This window comes from Camelus ferus, chromosome 8 (assembly GCF_009834535.1).
Source record: "Camelus ferus isolate YT-003-E chromosome 8, BCGSAC_Cfer_1.0, whole genome shotgun sequence".
NCBI classification, from domain to species: Eukaryota; Metazoa; Chordata; class Mammalia; order Artiodactyla; family Camelidae; genus Camelus; species Camelus ferus.
In genome coordinates this window covers 59,695,788-59,722,141 of record NC_045703.1, presented here as the reverse complement: position 1 = coordinate 59,722,141, position 26,354 = coordinate 59,695,788, and the positions used below count along the sequence as shown (strand labels likewise).

Below are 26,354 nucleotides of genomic sequence, written 5' to 3'. Positions count from 1 at the left end.
TTTCTTGTAGTCAGGACGGGGTCAGAGGCTTTCTAAGCAGGAGATGACATGGTCAGCTTGTTCTAGAAATACAGTGCTGGCTACACATGGGGGCTGGGCCAGACGGGACTGAGGAGGGGACCCCCTAAGAGGCCGTTGCTGTGCACTGGGTGTGGGATGAAGAAGGTGGACACTGAGGCTTGGGTAGGGCCGGCGGGCAGTAGGAGACAGGCATGAGAAGGGCTGGGCTGAGGGAGGGAAAGACACCGGGCCTCTGTCCTGGGGCCCTGGGTGACACGTTTATAGGCCACCAACATGGAATCATCTATCTAGAAATACCTATTGAGAAGCTCTAAATTTAAGAAAATATGTTTTGGTTTCAGAACCCTCTTTCACTCTCAAAAACTATTAAGGACCCCAAAGAAATTTTATTTGTGTGGGTTGTATCTATCTATTGCTCTGTATCTTATTAGAATCTGAAATTATGAAATTTTAAAATATTCATTTATTTTAAAATCACAAACCTATTATATTAATATAAATAATGTCTTTTTATGAAAAAAAACCCTCTATTTTCCAGATCCAAAAAAATCTGCAAGAGGACTGGCACTGATTTACGTTTTTGAAAATTTCTTAATATCTGGCTTAATGAAAGACAGATGTCCTCTCATATCTGCTTTTGTATTCAAACTTTTGCAGTATCACAATGAAATGTAGTCTCTGGAATACTTCATGGTACACTTGTAAGAATCAGAGTGAAAAAAAGCAAATTACATCTTAGCATTAGTATGGAAATGGTTTTTACCCTATAGACTCCCTGAAAGGGTTTTGGGCTCCCCCCTACCCCACCAGGTTTCCAGGGACCCCACCTTGAGAACCACTGAAGTGGACTCAGCAAATGTCTGGTGAGTGACAGCGTTCTGAGTTCTCACGACACTTTATTGAACAGCGTGTGTGGCACTCAGCTTGCAGATTTACAGCTGTGTGCGCCTGGTGCTTTGCAGGAGGTCTGAGCAGGAAGTGAGCTGTGGGCTCGCGGATCTAGGGGCTGGTGGAGGGTGTGAGATGGAGGGAAGGTGGCCTGGGCAGGACCCTGTCATTGAACAAGTCAGCAGAAGCTAAGGAAAGACTGAAAAGGCTTAGGAGGAGATCCAGGCCAAGCTGCACAACCTGAGGGAGAAGAGAGTTTCAAGAAGGAGGTGGCCCCCAATTTTTTGATTTAAAGTCACAAGTAAGGGAGTGGTCCACAGAGTCGTCAGCAGCAGAGAGGTTGCATAAGGCGAGGAATGTGAAGATTCAGTTGGGTGTGGCAGTTAGGAGGTTGCTGGTGATCTGGGCGGCAGCTGTAGCGTTTTAGCCATCAGGGGACTGGGCAGGTGAGGGCTGACAGGTGGTGGCTGCTGCAGAGGCATCTCTGTCCAGGAGGTTGGCTGACAAATGCCCCTGACCTGCCAGCCCCAGGTATTGTGAGTTCTCTTCAAGTTCCAGCACTACGAGGAGAGGCCATGAAAAAAAAAAAAAAAAAAAAAGGAGAAAGCCACTCTGGGAACCCAGAAGAGAGATGAGAACATTGCAGAGGATTCCAATAGGAGACTAGGACTGAAGATGAAGAACCTGTAACACTGAGAAGCGGATAGGGTGAATTGACAGATGTGCGTCAGTGTGTGTTGAGCATGAGTTGGAACAGGGAAAAATCAAAGACCATCTAAATTTCCATCATTTGGCATATGACCACTCTTCATTCATTCATTCATTCGACAAATATGCGTTGAGAGTCAGCTGTGCCAGGCACCGTTCTAAATGCTGGGGGTACAGTAGGCAGCAGAACAGATAAACTGTCAGGGAAAGATTTCCAAAATGCATTTTGAATAAGGAAAGCAAATTGCTGGACAATATGTACAATACGATACACATTTACGTAAAAACAACCTCCCTAAAACAATACATGTGTGTACCTTCCAGACCTGCAGGTAAACGCGTAGGACAAGTGCTAGAAGGAGGCAGGAGAGAGGCAGGCGGGACTGGGGCATGTGCAAGGAGACAGCATAGCTTTTTATTCTTTATCTGTCTACATGGTTTCTTTTTTTCACAGTAAATGTATTTTCACGGTAATTTCTATATTTTAAAATGCTTTCTGAAAGATGTAGGTCTTCGTCAGTAGAAAAGAGAGAGGGACCCAGTCTGTTCAGAGTGTTCCTTTTGGCTTAATCATCTTTTTTTGGCAAACGTCTGTCGCGGTGCAGCCCCCCTGCCCCCCACCCTCGCCCCAAAGGTGTAGGTCAGGCAGTGATGTCTGAATGGAAAGGGTCACATTTGGGTTAGGACCTTCCATTTTAGAGGTTCAGTATGATCTGAATTAATCACTAGGGAAAGCCAGGCCAGTGCACAGAGCTGAACTGGGTCAGAGCATCGTGTTCTGGGAATAGAATTCACCAGGGGCATTTTCCCTTGTTTCAGCTGAAGCGCTGTATTCATTTGCTGAAGCTGCCACAATAAAATGCCACAGACTTGGCATTTATATATATATAAATAATGTGTATACATTTATATATATAAATGTGTATGTGTGTGTATATATATAAAATGTGTATACAATTGGTCCTCCATATCCCCAAATTCAATCAATTGTGGATTGAAAATATTTTAAAAAAAATTCCAGAAATTTTCAAAAAGCATAACTTGAATTTGCTACACTGGCAGCTATTTACATGGTCTTACGTTGCATTTACAACTATCTGCAGAGCACTTACATTGTATTAATCTAGAGAGGCTTTAAAGTATACCTGTGGATGTGTGTAGGTTATGTGCAAATACTATGCCATTTTATATGAGACTTGAGCATCCACAGAGTTCGGTATCTGCAGGAGTCCTGGAATCAATCTCCCTGCCTCCCCAGGATGCTGAGGGATGACATATATATAAATGTGTGTGTGTATATATAATTTATTATATTGTATTTATTATTATTATTATTGCTTCACAGTTCTGGTGACTAGATGCCTGAGATTATGGTGTTGGCAGGACTGGTTTCTTCTGAGACCTCTCTCCTTAGCTTGTAGATGGCCTTTCCCCTCGTGTTTTCATATAGTCTTCCCTCCTGTAACCATCTGTGTCCAAATCTCTTCTTATAAGGACACCAGGGCCCACACTACTGATATTCACTTTAACTCAGTCATCTCCTTAATGCCCCGTCTCTGAATACAGTCGCATTCTGAGAGACTGGAGTTAGGGTGTCAACCTACGACTCTGGGGGCTGCGTGGCCCTCTCTGCTGCCCTGGGTGCCTGTGGCCAGTGGTCCCCGAGGGGCTGTGAGTGGGGAGAAGGCTTGGGAGAAGCACTAGTAAAAGCAAGGTGGTTGCTTCTGTGGCTCCTCAACCTCACTGAGCAACTGAAAATCCCCAGGGGGCCAGGCGTCGACATAATTTCCTGACAGATAAGGCGGGGAGGGAGCACACATAATTTGCACGCAGTAAGCCCACAGCCTGGCTGCCCAGAAAGCACCTGATGGATGCCTTTTCTCTCTAGCTCATGCTGTTGGGGCTCCACCAGGAAGAAGCCGGCGGCAGGACCCTCGCCGGGTGGCTGGCCAAGCATGGAGCGCCAGAGCAAGATGGAGTTCTTCCAGAAGCTGGGCTATGGCCGGGAGGACGTGGTCAGAGTGCTGGGCAAGCTGGGCGAGGACGCCCTGGTCAACGACATGCTGCAGGAGCTGATCCAGACGGGCAGCCGCCCCAGCGCCCATGAGGCCGGCGCTGCACCCCTGCTCGTCCCCCGGGGCTCCTGTGGGACCCCCGCCTCTGCCCAGCGCGGGCTGGGAGTGGACCCAGAAGAGAGGAGCAGAGGCCCAGCCAGTTCCTTGCGACCCATCGTGATCGACGGCAGCAACGTGGCCATGAGGTAGCTTTCTTCATCCGGTAGCCACAGGGTGGGAGAACTGGCCCTCTTCTCGGTGGTTTAGTACAAAGAGCTTGAGGCCAATAGATGGGGCTTGGAATCCCTGTTCCATCCTTCAGCAGCTGTGTGGCCTTATGTAAGTCAGTTAACCTCTCTGACCCTCCCTTTCTCCATCTGTAATGTTGGTCTATAGCATCCCTAGAAAGCAGCTGTAAGAACTGGAGCTGCAGACAATGCCTAGGGCGGTGCCTGACAGAGTAAGTGCTCAACAAATGGCACTGTTAACTCAAAGCCAAGCCCTCTTCTGAGGACGCCAGGAGATAGAGGAGCCAGGGCTGGCCCTTGGTGAAGGTGGCATCTTGTCTGGAGTCCCTCCCTAACCAGCTGCGTGACTCTGGGAAAGCTGAGGTATCTCAAGTTTCCTCTTTCGTGATACAGGCCAAGAGATAGTTCCTTTACTTCCCTCGAGGTTATGAGAATCAGATGGGAAAATGCCTTGAACTGTGTTGGAAGCCCTCTGCCGGGGGTTGTGAGTGGCGCTGGTGGTGTGGTCCCCTAGCTTGGTTCGGGAGGTGTGCCTGTGGCTCTGAGCTGCAGCAGCAGCTGTTACACTGGTGTACTGTCATCTTTGTGTGTCTCGGTGATGAGAGTACCACACCCCACCTCCTTACTGTTCCTGGCCAGGCTAAGTTCAGCTGAGAGAATCTGTGGCCTCACCCACACTCCCTGTGGGGCACAAAGGAGGCTTGGACCAAACAAATGCATTATTCTACTATTTGGCTGAGCGACAGCTCAGCAAAGGGCAGAGCCATAGGAAGTCGGTCACTGACAGCTGCTAATCGATGCACTTCCCTTTCCGAAAGCTGAGCCCTGGTGGGAATGGAGAAAAACAGTGTTATTGGCACAGAATGTGTCAACAGGGCATCCTTTGGCTGACAGGTTGAATGGTTTTCCCTGGGGATTTGGGCTCCCTCTGGATTGAGTGCCATAGGACACAAATTTGGAAGAGTTAACTCAAGATGGCCCAGCCTCTGGGGCTGTTCCTATATGCCCTGCTTGGTGTGTAGGACAAGTTATTTCAAGTGTTTGTTCAAGATTTAGCCAGCCATGTCTCCCTGGGCTTCATTATATCAACAGGGAGTAGAGTCCTGTTTTCTCCCTGGGGCTGAGGAGCTGGTCCTCGGGTCTCTGAAGCATCCTCACGCATGCTCCCATGTAGACACCAGATAGGCGAGCCTCTGAAATCCTGCTTAATTTGAAATCTCTGGGGAAGTTAAAGGGATATTTTGGAATCCAGTAAGTTCTGAGGGTCATAGAAAGAAAGTCAGTGGGGCTGTGAGGGATCTGGCCTCTGTCTGGTTTGGACAAGGCAGCTCTCCTTCTGGGCAGCAACAGAAAGATATCAGCTGACATTTAAAGTAAGCTGGTATCGCTTAAGTCGAAGACCTTTCCAGCCCTTAGATGATATAGGCTCTGCGATCACAGATCAAAAGAGCAGAACGGCTGTAGCGGAAAGAGGCTGCTGCAGGTGCCACAGGAAAGCACAGGCATTCTGGCTTTGGGGACCAGATATTTTTTAGGAACAGTTACAACAGGGTGGTGGTGGAGGGTTTTCTTTTGATGAAAGTCTCTGTTGCTGCTTGGAATTCAAGTTTAAACCACATCCTCTATTTGCACGTGACCATGATGTGTTCTGTGTAAATCCAATTAGTCCCCTCCTACATTTGTAAACAGTTTAGTCCCTTCATGCTCCATCGGTGTGGGTTACAAATGGGAATCCATCCCTCAGGCTTATTCTGAGGAATGAAATGTGTGTGCACATTACATGTATGCACATACACATAGACATCCCCTTTCCTGCCCCATGCATCCCATCAGCCAGGGAAAACAAGAGAAACTGCACAACCACCACCTGATGGGTGGGACTTGATTTGTTCAAAGGCACGTCTGGGAGAGATTTGGGTCTGATGTGCAGCTCCAAACCTGATCCTTCTCTTGCAATAACGCCCCCTGTGTCCCCCCGCCAGAGCCTCAACAGGACCCCTGATCCCCAGGCTCTGCCAGGTCCTCGGTTGTGAAGGATAGAGCCCAGTGTGGGGCGCATCCTTAGAGGGAACGGATGGTTGAAACTCAGCGTGTTGTCTAGTTGTTATCTGTTGACCTCAAAAGTCAGTTAACCTCAGAAACATGATTTCTGAAAATTCTCCTTCACTGAGGTTTTGTAGTGTCGCAGACATTGCCATTCTCTGATTTTGAAGATGATGTTGTTTCATGTGCTGTCTGGTCCTGCAAGGAGTGGGGAGGAGCTTAAAAGACAGGTTGGGACGTGTGTCCTTTCTGCCCCGAGCAGGCAAGAGGTGTGTCTTCTGTTGGCAGTAGCATCGTCTAGGGTGCCTGTGGCTGACTTACCGACTGTGCTCTGTCCCCTGGAGCCTGGGGCAGCGTCTGCCGTTGCTCACGGAGAACAACAGCTTGACTCTTCGGCCAGAATCGTCTTTGGGAAGTTGTGTTTCAGTGGATCCTTAAAGACCAAAATCTGTATTAGCTTCTATTGCTGCTGTAACAAATAACCACACAAATATAGTGACTTAAACCAACACAAGTTTATTGTCTTGTAGTTTTGGAGGTCAGAAGTTTGGCATAGGTCTCTCTGGGCTAAAATCAAGGTGTTGGCAGAGCTGTGTTCCCATCTGGAAGCTCTAGAGGATGCTATGTTTTCTTGCTTTCTCCAGCTTCGTGGGGCTGCCTGCATTCCTTGGGTTTTGGCCCCTTCCAGCTTCAAAGCCAGCAATGGCCTGAAATGATATACAAAATGGAGCACAAGGTACATATATGTAGTTTCCTGGGGAGAAGATCTACAGCTTTCAGTAGATACTTAGAGGGTCTGTAATCCCCAAAATGTAAAGAGCCACTGATGTAAAAATGAGCAATTATAGATAATGTCATGCTTTATGGGAGGCTCTAAGCCACGTGTCCTCTGTTAACACAGAGAATGTTAGAGGGGCCATTAGTCCTTGCCTCTGACTGTCTCAGTGGAGAAAGGAGAGAGGAAGAAGCACAGGGAGGGCCTAGGTGGGCTTGGCCAGTGTCGACATCGACTCTATCAGACTCTGGCCTTGTGCTCTGACCATGCCACTGCTGTAGAAGTTTCCATGGGCTCCTCTCCCAAGGCCTCAAAATGTGTAGCCCAAGGCTGTTTATAGTGGCCACACTATACATCTGAGGCTTGGGGTGGCCACGTTCTGGAGGTCAGCAGCAAGGGTCACTGGCCATGTGCTTTTTAAAAGAAGTCGTAATATATTTGTTCGGAGCACACAAGAGTTGGCCCGCTTTATGAAACACCTTCTGTTTAAGATATTTAAATAGAACCATACCACCAAATTAAAAAAACCTTCCATCTCCTCATTGTAACCACACAAGGAGTCCATTTGGCTCTCATAAGCAGACCAGTGGCATCACTGATCATTTCCTAGGTAGTGGCTCAACTTCAATGAGATTTCTAAGTTGCATAAAATGGGGACCTGAGAAGCCAGATCATATGCTTTCCCCGTAGGTTTGCCGAATCCCTTGTATTTCATGAAGGAAACCAGGGAGGTCAGAAGCAGAGGACAGAACATGGGGCTTAGAGACTGAAGATCTGCGTTCTGACCTCTAGCCTCAGGCTGCCCAATAGAACTCCCTGTGATGATGGCAAGTTCTTTACTTGCACCGGCCACTTACTACATGGGGCTACCGAGCACTGAAATGTAGCTGGTGTGGCAGAGGAGCTGAATTTCAAATTTTCTTTCTTTTGAATTAACTTGAACTTAAGTGTCAACAGCCACATGTGGTGTCTACATAAGGGACTTACAGCTCTAGCTCCTCAGTTTACCCGCTGCACGACCTCCATGTGAGTCACCTGACCTTTTTGAGCCCTGTTGATACAACTAAGAGATTGGACTAAATAATTATAATCTAAAATGGCTTTTTATCATTAACATTCTAGAATTCAGGGTGATTATTTTATGCATGCAGGAAAGAAATAAATGCATTTTTCTTATAAAGGAATTTCTCTTCTGCAGAGATTCCAAGAGAGTAAATAACTTGTCCAAGGTCACAGAGCAGTAAGGGCCAGGTCCTGGATTCAGTGCTCTTTCCAAAGCCCTGTGTTTCCTCCAGCACCATATATCTTTGGGCTGCAATTTCCATGTATTTTTGGTCTCAAGGTGGGAGACCCTGACCCCACAGGTCATTATTCCGGGGTCAGAACCTACCTGTGCTGACCAGAGCCCTCCCCCAGCACCATAAGCCCCAGATGTGCCCGCTGCAGACAGGACACGCTTGGCCCCACTCCTTCATCAGGGTCCCAGGACACCTCTCTTGCTGCTGCCAGCCCGTGAGGAACCCTCAGAAAGTCACATGCGCACTGAATGGTGGCTCTAATTAACCAGCGGCACACAGACTGGTTTCCAGGCACAATTCCAACTCCTTCAAGGGGTGCATACATGCGTGTGTGCATGTGTGTACGTACATGAGAGAGAGAGAGGTGAGCTGAACGCTGGAGTCGCTGTACGCTTAGCCTGAAGAAAAATGTCCAGCAGGTTTTGAAAAGAAGGTAACTTTCATTGAAGCATGTTACCAGCTGTGCCATGGTGTTTGGGAAGAACATTAATACTCACCGTCAACTCCCACCAGCATTTTCTTGCCTGGCAAACTCACAAATACCCACAAGTACTCACAAGTGTTGTACGCTCTGTAGGCAAATTTAGGAAAGGAGTGACTTGAAGGCCCTTCAGCTTGGGGGAAAACCACCTGATGATTTCACATCCTCTTACCGGCCCCGGCAAGGGTTTCATTTGAATATGTCTTCATTTGGGGTGTACAGGGTTTTTTGTTTGGACTGTTGTTTACCTTTTTAAACTCTTAGCAGAAGCTAGTATATTCTGGAGAAATGAATTGTCAGTGATGAGAGAGCCAGATTCACAGTGGGAGGTCTGCATCAGGCCCTTCTCCACGGGCTACCGTTGCGGGTGCACTTCTGGGCTGTAGGGTCACACCTGCTTTTGAGCCTCTGAATGGACTCTGACTCTGAAAGGACTCTTAGGGTCTACACCCATTTCTCCTTGTATGAGATGAGGGAGCACCCTCTCTCAGAGGTCAACCCCTTTCTTCACCTTGACCTGAGCTGGGAGGGAGAGCTCAGTGAAAGGCCAATAAACTCAAGATCCAGAGTATTTGCATTTTAACCCCAAATAAGAAACAGGGTCGATTAGTGTTATGATTTTACATCTCACACCCCAAAGGAATCACAGCTTATTTTTTCCTTCCCACCCACCCCAAAACCACTGTCTCACTCTACATGGGACTGTTTTGTGAGCTGCTAATATCTGCAGAGACTTCTTGGGCAACATTTAATGATGCACTGGTGTCCAGTTAGACTGCCAGTTACTGTAATGGGTACACGCTAATTGTGTTTGCCACACTTGTCATGTAGGCAAAATTTGCCTCAGGTGCCACCCCACTTCCCTTCCTACCTCCCTTTATTCAAAACCTCCCACTCCTGTTTCCTTTACCCAGGGCCAGGCGCTCAGCTTGCTACCTGTTAATAAGCGCTAAGTTCCCTCCCCAGGCTCGAGCATTTTAACAGCTGGTAATCTATGCTCCGAAGGAGCTGCTGTCTGGATCCCAGGGGCAGAGACTGGAGAAGGGCAGGACTAAATGGGAAAAATGGAGATGGGGAGGAAGAGTTGCAGCCCAACAGACTGGGCTCTGAGATTCGCTGTTGGATCAGCGAGCTGGGCACATTGCTTTGCTTTAGTTTTGGATAAAATGGGACTAAGGTCGCTTCCCAAGGGCTCCTTGCGATGATTAAATTAGGCACATGTGCAAAGTCACCAGGTATGCAGGACTTTTTACAAATACTAAAAATGAGATCTAAGAGGCCAGGGTGAGGTCTGCCTCGTTCACTGCTCCCCAGGCCCCCAACACAGAACCTTGCTGACGGAGATGTTCATCGCTCCATGCTGAGTGAATGGGGGAGAAGCATAGGGGACGGGGTCCTTGGGCTTACATACTTCCCTCTGTGTGCGGGATGTGCGCTCCCCAGGTGACCATTGAGCTTTAGTGCCGGACTGGGAGCTCTGCTGGCTCCTAGAGACAGACTGCCCTGTGGTGAGGAGGTGGCCCCTGCTTGTGGCATCGATCCTACCATTGCCCAGGGCTTTCTGGCCAGAAATAGGGCAGTCATGATGGGGTTTTGAGGTTGGTGGAAAAACATGGCAAGGGTTGAACGGTAGACAATCTTTGCATTTCAAGAGACCAGAAAGGCAGAGGGCAGGAATAAATTAGGAGTTTGGGATTAACATATATACACTAGTATATGTAAAATAAATGACCAATAAGGACCTACTGTAGAGCACAGGGAACTATACTCAATATCTTGTAGAAATTTATTATGGAAAAGAGTCTGAAAAACTATATATATGTATATTTATATATAAAAATATAACTTTGTTGAATTACTTTGTTGTACACTTGAAACTAACACAACATTGTAAATCAATTACACTTCAATTTAAAAAAGGGGGGGGGTAGGGTATAGCTCAGTGGTAGAGTGCCTGCCTAGTATGCACAAGGTCCTGGGTTCAATTCCCAGCACCTCTATTAAAAATAAATAAATAAATAAATAAATAAATAAATAAATAAATAAATAAATAAATAAACCTAATTACCTACCCCTCACCCCCCCCCCCCCCAAAAGAGAGAGAGAGACCAGAAGGCTCATGAGGAGATGCTGAGGTAGGGTGTGTGCAAAACAGTAGACCAAAATCCTCCATTCCAGAGAAACCAGCTTAGGGGTTCTAGAGATGAGTCCCTAACCTCCCTGTGCCTGGAATTAAAGCTGGAAGAAAGGGCATTTCTTAAGGAGAGAGGAAAGATATTGGCTTCACTGATGTGCTATGGGCAGATATATGCTTCCTCCATCTTCCCCTGGTCTTCGTGGTACTTATCTGTCTTTCGGAGACTCTTGGCTGAGGGTCCATCATCTTGGTGTCTTGTGTCAGAGAGGCCATGAAGACAATTTTTGCTGCATGAAGCTGATGGTGGCACCATTCCTCAGCTCTTCTCTTCCTGAGCTTCTGAACCTCCAACCTCCTCCCTTCCACATGCCCCAAGCCAGGGCACTGCAGGCTGTGGTCCTGTCCAGTCACTGGAAGTTTGTCCCCTTACAGGGATTGAGATCATGTCACCCCCCCACTCCTACCCCAAATCACATACCCATCAAAGGCTTCAGGGACAGAAAGTTGGCTTTTGAACAGTTAAAAACAGATACGTAGTCACAGAGAAGAGCAATCAAGAAACACACTTTAAAAGAATTGTGGCAATGATATGTTTACTTGAGAATTGACTGAGAATAGACTTTGCTGCAGCCAAGAGATAACTTATTTGGAGACAGGATGGGAGTGTGAGTGTCATCAAACATTCACGTTACTGATTCAGCGCGCACAGAAAAAGTAGACCTTATTTTCTGTGATAGATATAATCTCTTCACCTTTAAGGGCGTAGGGAGGAGCAAACTTGAAATTTGCCGGTTTGTGATATTTCAGTATCTTCTGTCTTTGGGACGACTCAGGCTTTGCATTTCCTCTCCCTTCCCCTGCTCCTCTCCCAACTGGCATCTGGGGGCTTTGAGACCTGGCCCTGGCTGGGAGAGGGCGTCTGGGACCCTCACTGGGCTCTGCTGTGGAGTGGCTGGGCTGGCCTGGCTTCAGGAATGGTCAACATAGAGGGTCATTGGTCCCATTTGGCCTTTTGGGGAGCCATGCTGGCTTAAAGTCCAGTCCCCTTCATGGGGGGGCCAATTGTCCATTCCCAAGCTGCACACAGTCCTCCAGGCCTAGGGTTGCCAGGGATCCAGGGGCACTGCGTTCAGCTCACCTGTCCGCCCCTTTCCTCCAAGGCAGCGCTGCAGCCCCATGGGATGCTGCACCCGCTGAAACCAGGATTTCTCTGAGAGGCTTGGAACCGCCCAGGCTGTACTGAATACAAGCCTTCAGCCTCCTCGTTACAGCCATCGTGGTGTTTCCACCCTCCTTCCTCTCATGGCTCAGCGGGTGCAGGCCTGGGGGTGCAGGGTAAGGACTCAGTGACTGGCCTCCTCATTCTTCCTCCGTCTCTTTTCTTTTCCAACTTCCCCTGGGGTGGAAGGGTCTAGCTTTCCACTTCCTCTTCCTTTTTACCACAGACTGCCCCACTGATATTTTCTCCTTATTATTTGCATAAACATCATAGCAGAGCCTCAAAGGCCAAAGAGCTATTTCCTCTAATCTGGAAGACTCTACAGATCTGGGTGGCAAAGCCTGGTTCTTGAAGTGTTACTGGCGCCAGAGAAATGCAGAGTTCTCTTGTATCGTCACAAAGCCTGACTTCTAATACTATTTTGATCAGTGTTTCCCAGACTCCCCTTTTCTCTTTGCAAACCTTGACCTATCCTAACCCCCTCTGAGAAGACAGCAGAAGAAGCTATGCTCAAGAGAAAGCCCAAAAGTGAAAATTTGATGTGTTAGCCTTGCCTGGATGTGGAGAGGATGTGAGAGTCGTGGGGATCCTTGGCCCTCTAAGCACCAAGCCCTGCCCCTCCCGCCACCCCTCCCACAACTCTCCCCTTCGCTCACTCCACACTGGCCTCTTTTGGTGCCTAGACATATGAGCCTTTCTGTCATCAGGGTCCTTCCAGCCAATCCTTCCCTGCACATGAGCTGTTCCTTCTCCAGCTGCTCACAAGACTGGTTTCTTCTCAGTCATTAATTCTTTCAACATGTTTTTACTGAGCCCAGTGATCAGGCACCACCATACTAGGTGCTGGGGATTCAATGAGCAGCAAAAGGAACCTATGATCTAGAAAGAGGGAGACCCAGTTCATCCCATGGGTGACTCTACATGTTAGGAGGGAGAAGGACAGTGCTGTGAGGACTTGTAACAGGGTAATCTGACCGGGTTAGAGGCCAGGGGATGCTTTCCTGAGGAAGTGGCGATGAAGCTGAGTGTGAAGGAGAAGGAGTAATGGACTTGGCCGGGAGGAGAGGAAACAGTTGGTGCAAAGGCCCTGTGGTGGGAGTGGAGGGAGGTTCATGGCAGGACCAAGGGCTCAAGGAAGTTCTGGTGGCTGAGGTGGAAGTAGTGAGCAGAGGGTGATCTTGCCCCAAGTCCGGGCTGTATCCCATCACTGGCCAAGTCCCACCGTTTCTGCAGTCTCAATATCTCAAATCTATGCTCTTGTCTCCCTCTCCGGCAAAACGCCGCTGACCTCCATCAACTAAGGCTGAGGGATGTTTTCAGGCTTCACTGGCCCCTCAGAGCAGCATTCAGCTGCCTCCTTCCTGTGGCTTCCACGGTGCAGCCTCTTCTGCTTTGCTGCCTTCTTTTCTGATGGATGCTGTCTGTCTCTTTTGTATGGTTTGTCCTCCTCTACCTGCAACCAGTGCTGAGTTCCAGAGTTTCTCCAGGTCCAGCCCCTGGCGTCTCACTCTCCTCCAGGCAATCGGCAATTTTCTCCACGTGTGGTTCCAACAGTTGATTAAACAGATGACTCAGACATTTTATCACCAGGCCTCTCCTTTGAACCTTAGCTGTTTATTTAACATTTCCACTTTGAGGTCACAAAGGCTCCTCCAACTCAACACGTGTCCATGACCAAACTCACGATCTTTATCTCTAAATCCTGCCCTCCTCCAGAATTCCCTGCCTCACGGGCCCTCCATCCCCTTATGCAAGCCAGAAATCTAGAATTCTCCTCAATGCCTTTTTCTCTGTCACCCCTGTATCCAATCAACTGCCACGTTCTGGAGATTTTACCATCTAACTGTCTCTCAAGTTCGCATCCTCTTCTCCTGGATGCCCTACCACCAACTCGGCCAGGTCACTGTCAGTTTTTGCTTTGATGACTATGACAGCTTCTTCACTGGTGTCCCACATCCACTCTTGCCCTCTTCCAACTTATTGTCCTGTGTGCTGCCAGATTCAGCTCTTTGAAATAGACATCAGATCAGATCAGATCACATCTAACACCTTAAATTCCTTCTACGGCTTCTCATTCCTCTTAGGAGCAAGACTAACCTTCAATAAGGCATGCAAGTCCCTGTCTGGTCTCGAGCATCCTCTTGCACCAGTCTCTCCTTCCTCCCTCCACCAATCATTGTCTTCAATGGAATTTATGGGCACACTGGCCTCCTCACTTGGACTTGGGAAGCCCAATAACACATTGACAACCCTCTTGACCCTTATTAACTTCAGTTCATAAGAATATCTTGTCCAGTAATCCTTGGAATGCACTCCTCTTGGATCCTAAGGCCCTCCATATATTATCACAAGCTACATGGTTCCAATTAAGGGATATATTTTGCAAAGAATGACCTATTTTCAAAATGCAGATTTGCTTGATTCCCTTTGATTAAGAGACTATGATCCAGTTTATTCCCAGGGGAAAAAAAATCACTCTTTAGAAACCCTTTCTGTGTCTCTATAGATTTCTTTGTTTTTCTCGTTGTAGCCATGGAAATAAAGAAGCCTTCTCTTGCCGGGGAATCCAGCTGGCTGTGGACTGGTTCAGGGACAGAGGACACACCTACATCAAAGTTTTTGTTCCATCCTGGAGGAAAGAACCACCAAGATCTGATGCCCCGATCAGAGGTACGCTGGAGCACATGCTCAAGAAGTGCTCTACACCTTTCCTTGGTAGTATTCCTGACAGTTACAGTCAGTTATCTACTTAGCTATTTGTTTGATGAAGTCTGTCTTCCTCACTGGACTATAAGCTCCATGAAAGCACTGACCGTGAATGTTCCCTGTTACAGCCTTAGGTGCTCAGTAAATAGTTGTTGATAGATAAATGAATAAAGTAGTTAATCTTTTAGTGTAAATGATTAAGTTCCAAAAATAATGTCTTACAACTTTTAACACTGCAGAAAGATTGGGTCTGCATCCCACCCCTCATAGAATATAGGAACTGAAGGAGACATTTATTTGGTCCAGTGATATTTATTTACTGAATATCTGGTTCAATCTCTTCATAAAAAAAAAAAAAAGGAAACTGAGACCCAGAGAATTCTTTATTTTTAATTCTTGCACTAGCTAGGAATATTTTAAGCTACAAATAATAGAGCAGGTGGTATAAATAAACAGGGGTTTTTGTTTGTTTGTTCACCTTTCTTATAAGAAGACGACTCGTGCTAATTCATTGCTGGCATGTTTCAGCTGAGTCAATGTCAGTGTTGATGGTGGGGCTGACCTCTTGGTGATTCTGGGAGGTTTCACTGAATTTCCCTCCAGCCTTTTAACCACAAGTTTTTGGTTTTGTTTTCAATTCTAACAACGGTCACCATTTGCTTCTCTTTCTGATTCTCTCCCATTATTTTTTAAGTAAAATGCTATTCTTGTTTTATGGATGCAGTATCTTTTTGACTATTTCTATACTAAAACAGACTTTTAATAAATTCTCTTAAGTTCCATGAATCATATTTGTTTTTTCTGGGGTCAGTTCTCTTTGTTCATGTTTCTCTTTCTCTCTTTGTGCTGTTAAATCTTCTTCTCAAAAGTCTGGTGATCCTTTGCTTGTCAGTGTTTACTTGTGAATAAAGAACCAGGTTGGTTAAATACATACCTGTGCAATTTCTATGGGTTTTCTCTCCCGGCATTAGGATCTTTCTCTAAAAGGCAGGGCTGACCATTGGTGTTGACCAGTGGATTTTGCTTGAACGCATCCTGCATGGAGCAGCCAGGCAGCTGGGCACCTCTGTCCACCACGTATTCCAGTGCTGTAAGGATGATGGTTTTACTTTAGAAGGTCAGAGGCCACCTGGGAACCTCCACTTTCCTAGTTATAGCCTCACCACCCTTATTGTGACAAGGCCAGGAAAGGGTAGATGCAGCTGCCCTATGAGTAGCCTTTCAGTTAATCATCCAATTGCTGCTGACTTTCTTCTCCCGCTGCAGTGCTCTGGGACTTTCAGGGAAAATGGCTTCACCTTCACTGTGCACATTCCGGGCTGTGGCTCTCTCTGCACTGTGCAATCAATACCATCCTACCTGCTCCCTGTCTTCCTAAAAGTTGTCAAAATCCTGGGTTTGCTGCTGTCCCCAAGCCCATTTTTAATGGGATTATGGATCCCCGCTCCTTTTTGTATTTCTTTCCTGCCCTTTCAATGGGTTTATGAGGAAGGGAGATAAATACTCTGTTCATCATGAACCGGTTATCCCAGATTATTCTCTATGGTCTGAACATGGACAATGGTGGCTTATAACAGTTGTGTAATATTTAAATACAGTATAGGTAAAGAGTAGGGAAATCATTCTAGTAGGGAAGAATTTTTAAACAAGCCATGGCAAGTGCAAAGAAGAGGGAAAAAGTCATAAATTTGACTTCATTAAAATAAAAGCTTCTGTTCATTAGCAGATACCACAAAAACAAAAAGATAAAAAGACAAGTCTTTGACTGGGAGAGGCAATACATCACATATCCCCGATGAAGGATTATTGTCCAGAATCCATGGAGAACTTCTCCAAATTAATAAGACCAAGACAAAGGACCAATAGAAAAATATGCTAAAGCATGAATAGGCCTTTAACAGAAGAGAAAACACAAATGGCCAACAAGCATACGAAAAGATTCTCAATTGCATTAGTAACCAGAGAAGTGCAAAATTAAATCACAGCAAGAGGTGACGTTACACCCACTAGATTGGGAAAAATTCAAAAACCTGCAAATGCCAAGTGCTGGCAAGGTCGGCTTAGATGCTGTGTTGGGAGTAACTTGACATAACCACTTTGGAAAACAATTCAGCATTATCTTATGAAGTGCCTTCCCCTACAAGTCAGCAATATCACTCCTAGAGGCAGACCCTAGAGAAATCCTTGTTCTTCTGTCCCAGGACACTTCTGTGCAAAACTGATAGCAGTTGTTACTGAGTCCAAACTTGTCTGGCTCACTGCATGACAGGCCAATAAATCTGGAGACGGGGTGTTGGGGCAAGGAATAACAACTTCATTTGGAAAGCCAGCAGACCGAAAAGATGGCAGACTAATGTCCTGGAGAACCATCTTACTCAAGTCAGAATTCAGGTTTCTTTTATACTAGAAAGGGGAAGGGGTGTGGTTGGTTGTTTCCAACTTCTTGATGTCAGAATCTTTTGTTCTTGCAGCTGTCCCTGTAGATCAGGTCACGATGTTCCTGTACACCTCCAACAAGACAAATGTTATCCTCTGTTCCGCAACTTTGAATCTCTAAATGAATGAAAAAATGTTATACTCTTAAAGATCTTAACCTTGAGAATGGGCCCTCCTGTATATTTCAGGCAATAGGCAACATTCTTTACAAGAGGTGCAGAGCAAGCATGACTAAGCACAGGATACAGAACACAGGGTTAGAGCTAAAGGAATGGATGTAATATGGAGTCATATTTGTTCTTCCCTGTTACACAATGACATGGCCACACTTCACCTACCCAATGTTCAATGAAGAAACAAGTTGCAGGAATATGTGCAAGATGATTCCATTTGTGTTAAGTCTGGAGGTTCATAATCACATTGGAAAGAGTCCTTTTGAAGGGTACATATATATGCATTTTAAAAAATGAAAGCAAGGGAATCATAAACACAAATTTCTAAAAATTGAGTTATCCTAAGAGGAGTGAAAAGAGATGCAAACTAGGAGGGGCAATGTAGACTTCAAAGCATGGGCTGTGTTCTGTTTCTCAAAGGGAGTGCTGCACACAGGGCATTTAATTAGTTAATTATAATTTTTAATTAAAGTATAATTGACTTACAATATTATATTAGTTTCATAGTATTTGATATTTTTATACATTACAAAGCATGCACGCATGGCATTTTAAAAAAATGAGTCTGTATACCACACATGCATTATGTACTTTTTTAAAGTCTGGGAACCACATCATATAGGAAAGGACTTAGACTTGAGGGAAGAAACGATTTGTGAAGAACATGCTAATGCTCTTCCATGTTGGGAGTAACCGTTATGTGTAGAAAGGACTTCTTTTGCGTGTCTCTGAAGGCAAAACTATTATCAAAGAGTGGACCATCCAGGGATGCAGATTTTAGCTCCTGACTAGAGACCCTGTAACATCTGCACCACTGGATACAGGCTCCCTCCTCCCCAGCTTCACGGGGCCCTCCCCACAGATGCTGTGAGGCAGGTGCAGGAGCCATTTCCCTCATTTTATAAACGCAAAACCTGATGCTCAGAGAGGGGTGAGAACCTGAGAGCTAAGACCAGACTCCTAATCCTGGCCTCTCCCTGTGACATTCTTGTGTCCCTCAGAGCTGTCAGTTGTGGGCTGCTCTGTCCTGAAGGTGTCCAAGCAGACTCCTGTGTTGTAGGGAGGGTGGACACTGGCCCTTTGCTAAGGGCTCACGTGGGAGACTTCCAGGTGGATGCAGGACTCCTAGTCATCCCTAAGGCAGTGCTAGGAGTCTAGTTAAAATAGGAATGTCCTTCTCCAGAAGAAGGCCTCTGGCCTCTGTGTCTCCTGTGGTGGGGCGTGGTGGCAGATAACCATCACAAGCACAAGAGCTGGGGCTTCACTTTTTCTTTCAAAGTGTGACTCCTTGGCTGGGTCCTGTCCTCTGGATTGTGGTCATGATACAGGCAGGACAGAAGCAAAAAGCCCTCTTGACCTCAGGCTGCTGGCAAATTCCCTCGATATCTCCCCGCTCTTCACCTGCTGGGCTGGGCCCTGGGAAGGGTGGAGTACTGGGGTCGGAGGTTGGGGGTGTGGGGGACACCAGCGGGGAGGGGGAACCCTGAGAGGAGCAGTGATCTCAGGATGGTTCTGGGGGTGGGGCGTCCTTCTGAGAAAGCGCTCTGTGCCTTCTCCGCCCCGCGACCCCCAGAGCAGCACGTGCTGGAGGAGCTGGAGAGGCAGGCGGTGCTGGTGTACACGCCGTCCCGCAAGGTGAGCGGCAAGCGGGTGGTGTGCTACGACGACCGCTACATCGTGAAGGTGGCGTACGAGCAGGACGGGGTCATCGTCTCCAACGACAACTACCGCGACCTGCAGAGCGAGAACCCCGAGTGGAAGTGGTTCATCGAGCAGAGGCTGCTCATGTTCTCCTTCGTCAATGACCGGTACGTGGGGCCGCGGGGTCCTGGCTCCTGGCACGTGGGGGCGGGGCGGTGACAGGCAGAAGCCACTCCCACCGGCCCGGGCCCAGCGGGCCTTCATCACGCCCCACCCCCACCCCGGGGCCTGGAGACCCAGCCCAGAGGCCACCCCATCTCTCTGTCCCTGTGTCCCCTCTCTTTTGTGACCAGCCTTCCCACCCGTCCCCTACCCCCAGGGCTGTTTTTCTTTCCCAACTGTTTATGACCTTTCTTTTCCCAGGCCCACATCTAACTGGCCCAGCACCCAGTTGTCTTGACAGGTCAGCCAAGCATGGCTTTGGGCAGGGGGCAGCGGGTACCATTAACTTTTTGTTTTTATTTATTTACTTATATATTTTTTAACAGTTGTAAAACTAAGTTTTATTTCAGCTGACACTCTTCCATTTGGGGAAGGAAATGTCATATATAGAGGCATTTGAGATTATCCATTAATTGAATTGTCATTTCAGTTAATGCACTGTAGGCGGTTTTGCCTTTTTTTTTTTTTCCCTTTTTCAGTTTTATTAAGTAGAATTAATACAGTTTGCACATATACATTATATGCATGTATACAATATACTGCACATAGCTTTTTAGTTTACATACATGTACTGATCATTGTTTCTAAGAACAGATTAGAGCTTTAGCTTTTTAAACTTACATAGTTATCAAAGGAATGAAGCCAACTACAGAAGAAGAATCAACAGAATGTGGTAATCCAGTGATAAAGGACAGTCAAATATGCTTGCACATATTCAAGAAATTAATCATCTAAGTTATAAATAATAAGTAGAAGAATTTGAAGAATTTAATACTTAAGAGCATGGGAACAATCATTGTGGGGAAAATCTGAACTTTATTGCAATTCCTGTCCCTTATTTTATGCTTTGTCTTTTTTTTTTTTTTTAAAGTTTTGAATTACATACGGGAGTTGGAAAGATCACCTTTTCTTTGGGGCTGTAAAGATCTTGGAATCACTCTGTCTTAATATGTTTCGGTTGACATTTTCAGGAGAATGTGGTTGGTTCGTCTGTTCCCTGGGTTGGTTCCCCTGGGTCAGATCCACCTGGGCCAACCAGCTACAGCTGGCGGAGGGTGATGTCAGGGTCACGAGGCACAGACCAGTTAGGGGGTGCTGGGTGAGGGCCCCAAGGCAGAGCTGAGGTGGGGAGGAAGCCAGGGCTGGTCCGTTGCACACGTCCTCGGGCTGAGGGCAGTGGCCAGGAGCCACGCAAGGTGGGAGTGGTCACAGGGTGGTCACAGGGTGGGACAAGGAGGGAAGGGCACAGCAGGCTGGGACATCACTCCCATTCCAGTCTCCTCTGTTATCAGGCCACTCGCACAGGGCAGACCAGCTCCTGACCCTGGACGTTGGGGGGCAGTGTGTGTAGTGGAAAAAGCTGGGGCTTTGGAAGCAGCGGATGAGGTTTCAAACTGAGGCCCTGCCATGTGCTGGCTGTGTGGTCCGGGGAAGCACTCACCCTTACCGGGCTGAACGTTCTTCACCCTGAATTAACTGTACTTGGATTAGTCACACTGACCTCTGAGATGATCCTGAGGACCAGAGAGGATTGGAGCCGGTAGTGCTGGCAGTCATTCTCAGCCCAGGCCAGGCCATGGGCCTCCAGCGGGCCCTGCTGCCCCCACCACCCCCGGCCCACAGCCACTGAGTGGAGGGGGCCTCCTAGGGCCCAGGGCAGCTGGTTGCTGCAGCTACCCTGCAGTAGCCCATGCCTCCCCCCACCCCCGCGCCGCCCCGCCCCAGCCATTTCCATATTCACCAGGATGACAGCTTCCTTTCTCTGGCTCAGGCCTGGAGGAATCTGGCGAGTCTGGTTACTGTGGGATCCAGAAAATCCTCACTGAGGTCTGATGGATCATGGCTGCCTCTGGCCTGGCGACAGCCTGGGGCCCAGGCCAAGTCCTTTTGACGCACTGGCCTCAGCTCAGGGTTTGCCTGAAGGTCCCCAGCTGCCAGAGGGCAGAGCCTGCCGCCTGCCTGTGGGTGAGGACGCCTGCCCCATGCTCAGGGCACGTCCGTAGGGCCCTCTTGGCCGAGCTCCTGGCTGTGAGGCCCGGGAAAGAGCAGGAGGTGAAGCCTTTGGGAACTTTTAATAGCTGCACTGGGTGGCTCCCCAGATTCTTGGTCAGGGCCCAGCTCTGAGAAGCCGGCTGTGTAGCTGGGATCTGAGCCATGGAGGCTACCCCGGACCAGGGATCGCCCAGCTTGGGGCCGGCCTGGTGGATGTGGTCTGCAGAGTGGGACCCCAGCATGACCCTTGACTCTTAGGAGGAAACTAGCCCATAAAAACAGGGCCCCCCAATTAGAATCCACAACCCCTCTAGTGGAACCTTTGTTTGACCTGGAAGTGCCTCCTGGGAACAAAAGTATTCACATAAAAAAGTAGATTGTGCTAAATGAGGGAGTTTTCCTTCTGAGGAATGTTGTTTTCTCCTTTGAGCCTTGGGCATTGAGGATGAATTCCCTTCCTCCTCAGATTTAATGCCGAAGAAGGGAAGGGACAGGCGGGGGCAGGGTGGTGTCAGAGAGTGACATGGCCGGGGTCCAGCAGCCCAGGATGTTAAGGCCAAACCCAGAGCCCTGGGGTTTGAGGAGGAGGGTGGAGCTGCACCGAGGCTGCGTGTGCAGGCTGCACCTGGGATCCACTTCCCTGACTCACCGACAGCAGTTTCAAACTCTGTTAATTTTTATCCCCCACCTGACAGGCCAGAGCTGTGGGGCCACATGGGAGAAATGGAGCTCATGGGACTAGAAGCTGTTTGTGGTCCCATAGAGGTCTCTAACCTTCTGTTGACGACACTGGAAGGCAGCTTAGAGTCACGTTCAGACCACAACCCAGGGGAATCCTAGTGTAATTATGCTTCAACTTTAGTGGATAAAAATCACCTGGGAAGTTGTTACCATGCAGAATCCTGAACAATGTGAGATTCTGATTAAGCAGGTCTGGTGTGAAGCCTGGAGCCTGCATTTTTAAAGGAGTTGCTAAGTGATTCTGGCACTGCTGGCTGGAACCTCAGCATGAGAAACACTTGGAAGGGACCCAGGGGCTGCTGTCCTGGGATCTGTCCGGGCTGTGCTCTGCACGGTTCAGAGTGAAGGAAGGGCTGTGCTGCTGTAACTCGCAGGACAACCTCCGGGTAGGAGAAAGAGCCCTGGACAGAGAGGCGGGGCCAAGGCCACACCTGGTGCTGGGTGGCTTGGCCCATTCCCCACATAGGTGCCCGTGGTGAGTGCCTGTGGGCCTTGCAGTCACCCCCCTCGTGCTTGTTTTCCAGGTTCATGCCTCCTGATGACCCCCTGGGCCGTTGGGGACCCACCCTGAGCAACTTCCTGAGCAGGACGCCAAAGCCCCCAGAGCCGTCCTGGCAGCACTGCCCCTATGGTGGGTAGCGCCCCACGTCTTGTGGGCCCTGTTTAGGTCAGAAGCGCTGGCCGGACAGTCTGCAGCCCGGGTTCTAGCCAGGTTCTGCTCTTAACTAGCTGTGTGATCCTGGGGAGGTAACTTTACCTCTCTGCATGGCAGTTTTCTGACAGGATTATTGTAATGATGAACCAACATCCTGGACCCCTGTTGCATGGGAGGGTTTGTGAGCGCTGGATGCAGGGTCACGCAGAGGGCACCCCCAGGCTCGCCTTTCGGAGGCCCTTCCCCTGGCACCTTGTGCCCACATCCTGCCCCACCGTCCTCCCTACCTCCCTATCCTTATGGACTTCGGTCGGTGCTCTCCATTAAGAGTTAAGGATTCTATCCCAGAGCCCTTCAGGGATGCCAGCCTTCTAGCCAGTTGCATGGGGCAGGCACTGTCCGGTCCATACCGCCTCCCCCCTCCCTCCCACCCCCAGGTCCAGGTCTCATCCCGCACCCTCTCCCCCCAACCCTTCCAGGCAAGAAATGCACCTACGGCATCAAGTGCAAGTTCTACCACCCAGAGAGGCCGCACCACACGCAGCTGGCGGTGGCCGACGAGCTCCGCGCGCAAACGCGGGCCTGGCGGGGCGCGGGCAGCGAGGAGGAGCGGCCGGGGAGCGCGCCGCCGGAGGGCCAGGCAGAGCAGGGCGGCTCCCCAGGCGTCCCCGCCGCCCGGCCCGGCCCCTGGGAGCCCGGCGGGCGCGGCTTGGCCCTCGCGCGGCGGCCGGCGGACGTGGCGGCTCTCGAAGGCCGCTTCTCGCGACTCGCCCTCGGCGACGACCCGGGGCTCCTCCGGGCGCCCCCTCCGGGCCCCTGCTGCGGCCTCGCGTCCGGGCCGCGCTGTCCCGACTGGGTGGCGCCCCGGCCCCCGCCGTCCCCGCCAGCCCCTGCCGGACCGTGGAGTGGGTCCCGCCCCAGCGCCCGGCAGAGCGACCGGCGCCCCCCGCGCCAGCAGCCCGCCGACCTGAGGGCCCTCCCTCCAAGGGCCGGCCGGCTCCCGGGTCGCTCGGCCCCGGCAGAGTCGGGCTGGGGGGACGGCACCTTCCGGGGGCCTTCGGGGTCTGCGCTCCAGGCCGCGGCCGGAGAGGTGGAGGCGCGCGCCCGGGCGCGCACCGTGCTCTGCAGCATCTTCCCGCCCCAGCAGGTGGACAGCGTCATGGCCCTGTTCCCCGAGCTCTCCGATGTCGCCAGGCTCATCCTCCTCATCCAGAAATTCCAAAGGTCGAGTGTGCCCGTGGGGAAGCCCTGAGGAGCTCGCCTGGGCCACCGCACGGGCTGTCCCAGTCTTGCCTTGCAACCTGGCCGGGCTGGTGGTGGTACTCAGCCTGCACCTGGGTCGGCACCCCCTGTGGAACCCCCTTTCTTTGAAGATGTCAGGAAAGCCAGCTTCCTGGGGCCCTCTGCAGTGCCCCTCGTGGCTCTTGGTGACCTTCACTGACGACGCAGAGGCTGCTGCTACAGGTCCATGTCCTGCAGAATAAGGTTGGCCACTTCCGTTGAGGGAGTGATTTCTCAGGCCTGAAGACTTCAAGTCCCACTAGGGCTCCAAGTGTTTGCCCAGAGTACTCCATGGCTGTTTCTGTCCAGCTACAATTGGCATCCACAAGTGGGTCACAAGATCAACTTAAGGGGTCACACCAGAGACAGACTGGAATAGGAAATTGCGGAGCACACCCCACATAATCAGGCTTGGGAGGACACTGTTCTTTGTTAGCTACAGATGTGCCTGTATTCCCTCAGTAGCCATGTGAACTTAATGGGTTATGGGCAAAAGGTGGAAAAACTCTGGTAAACGACCTTGGAGTTCATTGCATCAAATCACATTTGAAATGTGTAGTCAGTTGGCTGCTGGAGATTTTGGCATCTGGAGGTTTTCATATGAGCTGTTTCTAACCTCTTGAGGGGAACCCAGAGTTCTCGCCTCCATGTGTGGGCTCCACTTTTCACTCTTGAGATTGTGTGGCTGTGCTGGTCTGTGGTGGTGCGGCCGGGGGGCACCTTGTCTGGGGCCCTCACCCCACCTCACACACACACCACACATGCAGATATCACACCCACAATCACACAACACACACACACACACACACACACACACACACACACACACACACACACATACATCACTTAACTCAGGGATAAGTGTCCTCCTTTTTCAGCTATCTATCATGTTTCCAGCCCAGGCCCTTTATTGGCCAAGCCTTCTGAGCCACACCTCACAGCTGAGCCCAGGCGCACTGAGTCAGGGATTCTGCTCAGAAACCTCCAGGTGGGTCAGCGGAGAGCTGGGGTGAGCCTCAATCATGGAGCTTTCTCGCCACCTTCCATCATTGCTGTTTATTCTCACCAACTACTGCTTTGAGTTTTGGGGGGAAGGGGTCCACCCATTTGCAATGGACAAGAGAGGAGAGAGATAGTGCTTTCAGAACGTGGACCCTGTATCCTCAAGGGCCCTGGCATCTCTGGGTGGCATCCACCCATTTACTCTGGATTATAGGTCCAGCTCGCAGATCTTGGCTGGTTGGTTCATGAGATTTGGTGTCTCAGCCATCGAGGAGGGTGTGAGGCACCTGCCAGTGGAAAACCAGCTCCCAGCCCCAACCAGCTTCCTGCAGACTGGCAAGCATGGGCTGTGTGCACAGTTGGCCCAGCCCAGGGTGCACGCCGGAGAATCCAGTCCTGGCCCCCTTCATTGTGCTAAACGCTGCCATTGGAGATAGAGACATTGTGTCCCCTGTGAGCTCTTTCATCTTTTTAAACCAGATTCTTAGCTTCAGCCAGATCTGTTCCTCACCTCTTTTTTCCAAAGAGGACATCCACAGTTGTACCTTATTATTTGGAGACCTCCGTCCTGAGGAGGATGCACTCTTTTCTAGATAAATTGGATTTCCCTCATGCTGTTTTTTGGTCGGTTTGTTCTTTTCCCTTTTGACAAGATAAGCTTTATGTTAGAGCTGCTTTTGTCTCTTGGATCTGTTTCCTGACATGGAATCATTGCATTGCTGATTTACTGGTAGAAATGTTTAAACTACTTCCTTTGAGGACAAGTTTGAGTTTTAGTAAGCTGTAAAGCTATTTTATTTGGTTCACTGTGATTAAGACAAGCACAAAAACAAGTGAAGAAACAGCACATTTCAATGTAATCCCCTTTGGAATTTTTTCCAAAGTCTTGGTATGTCTTTGTGACACAAAACTTGAATGGGATGGGTGTATGAAATGTTCCTAGTTGCATAGCTGTTACTGAGCTCCCAAAATAAATCACTTTTACCCACACCTGGACTCTCCATTGTCAAACTGTGTATCCGTTTCTCTTGTGTCAGCTTCCCCCTCAGGCTGGTTTCTCCTGTTAACTATTGTGGGTGTGAAGGCTGAGGTTATGGCTGCTTTACTTGGTGTTATTGCCCCCTTGGGGTGTGGGGGAGAGGCCTAGAATTCACCTTTTCCAGGAAAATCAGCAAAACCCAAGGCAAGGACACGCCTTTGCTCGCCAGGCTTTTTCCCAAGAACACAGGCAGAGTCCTTGGTCGCTCAAATCTGAGGATCCGGGTCCTGTACCATGTTTACTATGTGACGTAGCTTTCCTAGAGGCCTCTAGAAAGTAGTTTGAGACACAATTGCAGAATGTTGGTGTAAGGGCTAGAAGCGAGAGAAGCCACTCACACTACCATAGTTCCAGATCAAATGGACCCCTGCTCTAAGGATTTTACACAGAGCTCAGATGGGGAGCAATGAGCTACCTGCCAGCTGGCATGGGTATGGCTCCCTGCCTCTGGGAGGAACGTCCCCTGTAGGGGAGGAGGGCACAGGGGAGGGGGTGAGCAGAAGGGTCATTCAGCAATAGGTGATGGGGGAGGGGGCTCTGGGAACTGGAGCAATGAATTGGCGTCACAGATCCCACTATAAGGAAATGCCTGGA

At 49.3% G+C, this 26,354-nt stretch overlaps 1 protein-coding gene across 2 annotated transcripts in view; it reads left to right on the top strand.

Annotated features, from left to right (window-relative positions):
• ZC3H12D (zinc finger CCCH-type containing 12D) overlaps positions 1 to 25,711 on the top strand; it is a 31,314-nt gene extending 5,603 nt beyond the window's left edge. Inside the window, exons 2-6 of one of the 2 annotated variants that reach the window (XM_014559958.2) lie at positions 3,506 to 3,877; positions 14,403 to 14,542; positions 18,761 to 18,995; positions 22,308 to 22,414; positions 22,918 to 25,711. In XM_014559958.2, coding sequence (XP_014415444.2) covers positions 3,573 to 3,877; positions 14,403 to 14,542; positions 18,761 to 18,995; positions 22,308 to 22,414; positions 22,918 to 23,690 — 1,560 coding nt within the window. In that variant the 5' untranslated portion in view covers positions 3,506 to 3,572 and the 3' untranslated portion in view covers positions 23,691 to 25,711. Of the gene's footprint in view, positions 1 to 3,441; positions 3,878 to 14,402; positions 14,543 to 18,760; positions 18,996 to 22,307; positions 22,415 to 22,917 lie in introns of those variants that run through there. The other variant, XM_032485125.1, reaches the window with a different exon arrangement.
• The last annotated feature ends 643 nt before the right edge of the window (positions 25,712 to 26,354 follow it).